General features: G+C 35.5%; 1 protein-coding gene across 1 annotated transcript in view; it reads left to right on the top strand.

The window, feature by feature from the left end:
- Positions 1-7,105, top strand: part of MRPL3 (mitochondrial ribosomal protein L3) — a 25,050-nt gene that overhangs the window by 4,507 nt on the left and 13,438 nt on the right. Inside the window, exon 3 of the mRNA XM_010163036.1 lies at positions 1,841-1,901. Coding sequence (XP_010161338.1) covers positions 1,841-1,901 — 61 coding nt within the window. The remainder of the gene's footprint in view (positions 1-1,840; positions 1,902-7,105) is intronic.

Genomic DNA, 7,105 nt, shown 5'->3' with positions numbered 1-7,105 from the left:
AGACAAGGTAAGGGATGATTATGTGCTGTAATCAGTAACCAGTCAGAAGGAAAAGAATGGCTCGTGAACAGGTGTAATTATCCAATCAGTTGTTGAGGCGTGTGTGTGATAAGGGGTAACAAATCAAAAGTGAAAGAATGATGTGTGCTTGGGGTGTGGAGGAGGAAAAAAGGATATATAAGCAGTGCAAAGCTTCAATAAAGTGCTGATGCCTGAACACATCTCGGTGTCGGTCATTTCATCCGCCACGCAGTTTGAGGTTTGTGTCTTCTTGCTGCATTCAGAAATAGGACTGGTGGCTTTTCATATACGTTGATTTTCTGGCAGCTTGCAAAGGAAAACACATTAAAATGTGTTATAACAGACTTTCTCACTAAAAATCAGTATGAGAAGTTTGGAGATTTAATGAAAACAAAGGGAAGGGCAACATGCAGGTTTTCAAAATAAACTAAGTAATGATTTTAAAGTTATTCAGATAACTTTAAAGTTAATGTTTTTAAGGTTTTATTAGCTAGTGTTTTTAGGTTGCTTTCATTTTATGCTTTTTGACAGTTATAGGTATTTTCCCAAGGATTATGTAGGGTAGGAAATTCTAATGTATTGCATCTTTATTTGCCATTAGAGAAGGTTTTTGCAAGACCTTTTCAAGACAGTGCAGTAACTGATAAAAATCAAATCTGACATGAAGAGGAAGTCTGGACTGATAAAGCAAGCTTGAGATAAAGCAGAATTGCAAGTTTTCAATAAACTCATTTTGCAATATGTGTATATTGTACGTAACATCATGTACATGATTTTCTGTGCATTGATAGGCATCTTATTGCAGGTGTGTATGGATCATATCAATATAACATGAAGTAGTATGACTATTTTCATGCCTGAGACTTAGGAGAGGTTTACATCATTTCAGTTTGCATTCATACAGACTTGAAAACAGCATGAAAAATGGGTGTGGACATGAAGCAATTAAAATGTCAATTTTTTTTTAATTGACTTAAAACAGGCTAGAAACTGTTAAAGGTGCAACTGCATGGATCTTCAGGTTAAAGTTCATTTGTAATGAACTAAGTTATCAGTTCTGTTTGGGTTTTTTTTAATAATAACATAATATTACAGTTGGATTAAAAAAAAAACATGCTGAAGACAAGAATTCTTTAATTAAAATTAAAACCTTGATGCTACAAGCACTTAGGGGAATAAGTGCAATTGCAGTCAGGTGAGTGATGTCACTGACCAACAGTAGCACTACTTCAGTGAAAGGCTAGTGAACAGGTAATTCCCTGGTGGATGAAGCTGTACTTCTGCCGCTGTTTTTAGACTGGAAACACTGTGTCTTAACAAAAAGGAAGCATTAGAAAACTATTATTATTATTATTATTATTATTATTAACCTATTTTTTTTATAGGAAGTATGTTGGGCTTTGGGGGTTTTGGGGTTGTTTGTTTAAAAAAAAAACAAACCTCCATGTTGTGAAGTCTTAGTAGTTAAAAGTGGAGCACGTTCTGTTTTCTTGCAAAGTTTGTTTATTGTGAGTCTTGACTAATTAAGCATTTTGAGCTTTGTCTCTTTCGGTCTCTGAAGTGCAGTGTATCTGAGTAAAGCCTCAACACTTCCTTCCTACTCATCTGAAATTGAGCTAGGAAATATGCTTAAGTGGTAACTACAAAGCATCTATTTTAGTCAGTGAGGTTTATAAAAAAAACCCAAATAATACGTGAATAAAAATGAAGTTTTATTTCCTTTCCTGTGACTGTAACCTACCTTGAATGGTAATGACTTGAGTAGTGGTTTGAGGATTTCAGTACTTGGTTGAACATGATCTCTCCTCTTCTTTTGAAGGTACTCCTTTGTATGCTGCTCACTTCCGCCCAGGGCAGTTCGTGGATGTTACTGCAAAAACGTAGGTTCTTAATGATTTAATGTGTATGGTTCATCTTCCAAATAGACTGTTTGAATTTCCCTCTTCCACCCACCCCTCATCTTTGGCTTGAGCTCACGGCTTACAATAGCTGAAATTCAACTGCAAAGGTAGTGGCAGGAAATAGAAGTGCATTCAGCCATTGGGTCAAAAATATCAAATTATCTTTCTTTGAGGCTTACTTTAGATTTTGAACGTGCTAGGTAAACAAATAATATTATTAGGGCTATGATTCTGCATGTGTTGTCTGTTGCACATACATGATTAGCATGGAAGGGCTTGACAGACAGCTTGAGAAAGAGGTGCTCAAGCTTAGCATGGGTGAAGAGGTCTGTAATGCAGCATCTGTGGTATGTAGAAGTGGGGAATAAGTGCTGAAAGGCCTCAATTCCCAGAAAGACTGCTTAATTTTTATTTGGTGAAGAGATGTGAAGAGAGATGTATCATGTGGACCAAAATAAAAACAAAAAGATAGTGAACACATTTAGCAGGACAACAGAGCTGTCAAAGTCCTTTTTTTTGTTTTCTCTCATGTTCCGGCTCATCTGCTTGCCAGCAATTGCTAATGATCTTTTACTTTGACGTGGGAGGAATGATTGCCTCAGACCACTGCCAATGCCAAATTAGAGCTCAAGTGTTAAAGGATGTCGAAAGAAAAACTGGCATCTTGTGGCAAAGACTAGTCATGCCTCTTCTGTTACATCCATCATTTGCACTGCCCAAGAGAATCAAGAACTCGTATCTCCGTATTTCAGTGAACTGTATTTTCGTTGTGTTGTGATACAAAGACAGTGTTTTTCATTTGATGATTTTATTTTTTGTATAATGGAGATAACACTCGACTGGCCTTGTTGAAATATCAGCCATTGTAGTTATCTCACATATGTGTAATTCTTATGAATGTCTAATATTATTCACAGGGCTTTGTGTATATGAGGAAACCAACTAGTTAGTTGTCAGTTCTAATACATCTATACCTGACTACACCTATGAGGGCACCCTATTGAGAAATGGAGGTTGAGGAGTTAACTGGAATTAATGTTTTTCTATATCAAACTTCCTTAGATCTGGTGTATTACTCATTCTGCTTCTAAATTGCATTCAGTGAACAGCCTATAAGAGACAATAGCTTGTTTGCAAAACAAAGCAGTGTTATTAGGAATACAGTCATTCCACGTAGATTGTCACACTTTGTTAATGCAGAAAAGCTTTGTTCTTCTAGAAGTATTTCAAGAACGAGGAAATGGGGTTTTGAGCAATGTAAAAGATACTGGTAAGCAGCCACAGGGTATTGATTTATATCTTGCTGTATGTATTTGAAAATATTAACAAGCTAAAAATAGACTGGGTTCTTGGTCGTGTTCAGTTAATCCATCCTATATTTTCATTCAGTATTTCTAATCTGTTTTCTGCAGATATTTGTATGATCCCATTTCAGAAATTAGCTTTTTGTTCATACTCTTGATTTTGGTAGCATATTGCATGTAATCCTACTGTACAGGTGGAGAACAGTATCTTCAGCTAAATATAAAGATCAGATTATTTTTTTATCATGGATTTTCTGTCAGTGTGATTCTCTAATCATTCCAGTCTTCATATATCCAGGGAGTTTTAAACCTTTTTCTGTGACTTACTCACATTCTGATTTCTACTTTTAATGTTTCTTTATTCTTAATTTCCATTTTTCTGGAATGCTGTATTTATCCTACTCCCTTAACTTTTGGGCAAGAATTAAATTATTTTGCTACATTTCAGTTTTTCTTTGGATCTTTTACTTTATCCCATGTAATTTCATCCAGCGTTGCTTAGTCTTATACTTGGATGGGGTTTGGTTTTTCATTGTTTTTCAGAATACTGTATCATTCTTAGCTTCTATACCTGTAAGTACAGATTTCACAATGTCACAAAAATATCCAAAAAATGCTTCAGTGAAGGGCAAAAAAAAGTCATCTTGGGAATGATTATAGCATTGAGCTGTAGCCTTTGGACTGTGCTGTGAGGGAAAAATGAGAATGAACGTACTTCATATTAGACTTGTGTTCTGAACCCCTCTCAGGAGGAGCCAGCTTCTCCCCACTGAACAAAGAGGGAACCTGGGGAGGATTGGTCCACAGGCTGAAATGATCCTTTGTACATTACTCTCTGCAGTCCAATTTTCAGAAGTTATGTAGGCACTTGAAAGATCGTAAGCTATAGGGGCATTTTGTAAAGGTCCTTCAGCATATAATGGTTGGGTTACGGTAGAGAGCATGGTTTGACTTCCTCTCCTTTGCGCAACTTCCATCTTCCTGATTCAAACCATTATGGACTTAAAAGTCAGTAATTCCTAAAAACTTTCTATCACTGCTAGTAAAGTTTTTAGAAATATTTTTACATTAACATGTACTTTACTTTTTTAAGATTGACAGCAATTTTGTTTTACTGGAGGAAACACTGAAATGTGCAATGTTTGAAATCATATAGATGAAAATAGCAGTGCTGTTGTTAATAGAATGATTAATTTCCTTTAAAAAAGGAAATAAAGAAAACTGTCACCTCAATGAGGAGATAACGTGTTGGAATATAAAGGATATTTTAATTTTTACAAGCTCTTTATGATTCAGATGAGTAAGATGTCCTTTTGTATGCTTCCTTCTGCCAGGATGTAGATCAAAAATATGCTCTTTAAAAATAAGTAAGCTTTACTTAGTTACATAGCTTGAACAAAGTACTTGCACTACGTTTCAGAGGTCTTGGTTAGGATCTTGATTTGGTTACCAAATTTTTTTTAATTACTATCTAATTTAAACTTTCCTTGCAGGTGTTTTTGTCAAAGTCTTTTGAAATGTTTTGATTCATTTATACTTCTGTGAAGAAAAACCCTTTAACAGAAACAACAAAGGTTCAGCTAAAGACGTATGCAGTTTGTTTTTATTTTAAATCTCATAATTTGTTCAGCACAGTGTGAGTTGCTTTTAGAGCACGGTCAGTAGACAGTGCATCTGCATACTGTCAGTCATCTTTAGTGCTGAATTTTTTCCTTAGTGCTTATATTCAGCAATTTAAAAGCTCAGTCCTTAAGTTTTATTGCAGTCTTTAATGACAAGACTTTTCCTCGGTGCTTCAGAGGTATGTTTCAAAAACATGTAGAGGCTTAGTGCCCTTTTTGGGACAGCAGTAAACTTCAAAATTCCTGTGTGGCCTGATGGTCTGTTTTATGCCCAGCTTGCTGATCAGCTGGTTGAGATTCTGCAGTAGTACAAAAATGACCATGACATGAGAATGGGGAGAGGTGGGACTGTGCCTTATATTGATAAGCCCAATGCTGTATGGAGATGGAGTTGTATTATACCTCCTTTTTCTGACACTTCTTGACCTCTTTCATTAATGTTTCAGGAAACCTTTGGAACATGAAAAGTTTTGTCACTCCAAAAGCCAACAGTAGTTTTATTTGAAATATGCCAGAATTAAGTGGTGATTCAGATGTGTTTATGGTTTATTTAAACTTTGCTAGGTTAACAGTGTAATCTGAGCCTGAAAGTATGCTCTACAATTGTCTGAAATTATTTGGCTAAGTGGTTGGAATCTTTTTCCTCTACAGCATCTATATAATTGTCTTTTAAATTAGCTGAGTTTGAAGAGTTAGCTGTGAACTAAATTGTTGCTTAATTAGAGTGCTTTATTCCAGTAGCTTTCTAAATGAAAGTTGGCTCATTAAGTACTGGCATTTTACTTGTATCAAACCTGGAAAATGAGGCTTTGTACAAAATTAGGTGGTTGACCTGAACAGCTGCTTTCCCGCAGGTGAGACTAGAACAACTGTGTGTAATTAAACTCTATTTTTAATTCTACATAAAGATGATTTTCCTCTCATTTAACATTTGTGTGTCTTAGTTTTGCATATCATCATTGCTGCCTGTCGTTCTTTTCTGGGACTCAGGTAATCATGATTCAATGAAGCTAAGTAAAGTGAGTGACTACATTCCATGTATTGAAGAACAGTGGCATTATATATATCAATTCTAGTAAAGATAAGTCTCATGCATATTTTTTTTGTTCAGATATGTTCAATGTTGTTGTCAGAACAAAAATATATAGTCCTTGATTCAAGCCAGGACAACAGGTAGAAGATGACTTATCAAGAAATCGCAACAGTGTAAGAAGGATGACAAACTGTCTACTTCAATGTAGCTTCTTGACTATCATATCTCAGATACTGCACACAACTTGATTCTTTCAGAGTGGAATCTAGATATTAATCTTATTTCATTAATATATAGTTCTGCATTAAGATCCCACTTTGATAAATCTTAATGTTTTTTGAAAATGTCTGAAGCTGTCAGTACTATGCCCGTTAACAGAATTCGGAGTTTGTCCTGGTTTTGGCTGGGATAAAGCTAACTTTCTCCTTTCAGTAGCTAGAATAGTGCTGTGTTTTGGATTCAGTACGGGATTTGGTATGAGAAGAATGTTGGTAATATACTGATGGTTTTAGTTGTTGCTGGGAAATCAAGGACTTTCTGACTTTCCATATTTTGCTAGTCTGCAGGTGCAAAAGAAGCTAAGGGAGAGCGTAGCCAGCATGATGAATTCAAATTGACATTTGGGTGTGTCAATGGAATATTTCATGTCATACAACATCATGTTCAATATATAGATGAAGGTTGGCTGGAATGCTTGTTCTCTCCTTTCCAGGACTGTGGTTTTGATTTCAGGATGTTTGCTCCTCTGGGTTTGCTATCCATGAACGGGCTGGGCATTGGTTTGCAGGTTTTGAGCAATATTGTTCTGTGCATCGCTCATTTGTATATTTTTTATTATTATCATTATAATTGTCATTATTATTTTAATTTTTATTTTATTTCAGTTATTAAATTGTTCTTGTTTATATAAGATGAATATTAGTTTCAAAAGCACTTGGCATTTCATACAATTGGAAGAATGTAAAATCTTCGCATTAGAAATACAGATAAATTTTGAGTAATGAAAAATTTATTCATAAGATTTATTTTTTGCATATAGTAGAGAAATCCACTGCTTTTCTGACAACAGATCACAGTCACATCAGAATGTTAGAAAAACACTGTTCTTCTAGAATGACTGAGGTATGTCGGCTGAGCTGCTGTCCCGATCCGATGTCGGGATCATTTAAATATCCCGATCCGATGTCGGGGAAGGTTTCGATACAATCCCAAGAGTGAGATTAA

This window comes from Antrostomus carolinensis, unplaced genomic scaffold, assembly GCF_000700745.2.
Source record: "Antrostomus carolinensis isolate BGI_N321 unplaced genomic scaffold, ASM70074v2 scaffold10492, whole genome shotgun sequence".
Classification (NCBI taxonomy): Eukaryota; Metazoa; Chordata; class Aves; order Caprimulgiformes; family Caprimulgidae; genus Antrostomus; species Antrostomus carolinensis.
The sequence above is the reverse complement of the archived record's forward strand: the minus strand, read 5'-3'. Positions and strand labels throughout refer to the sequence as shown.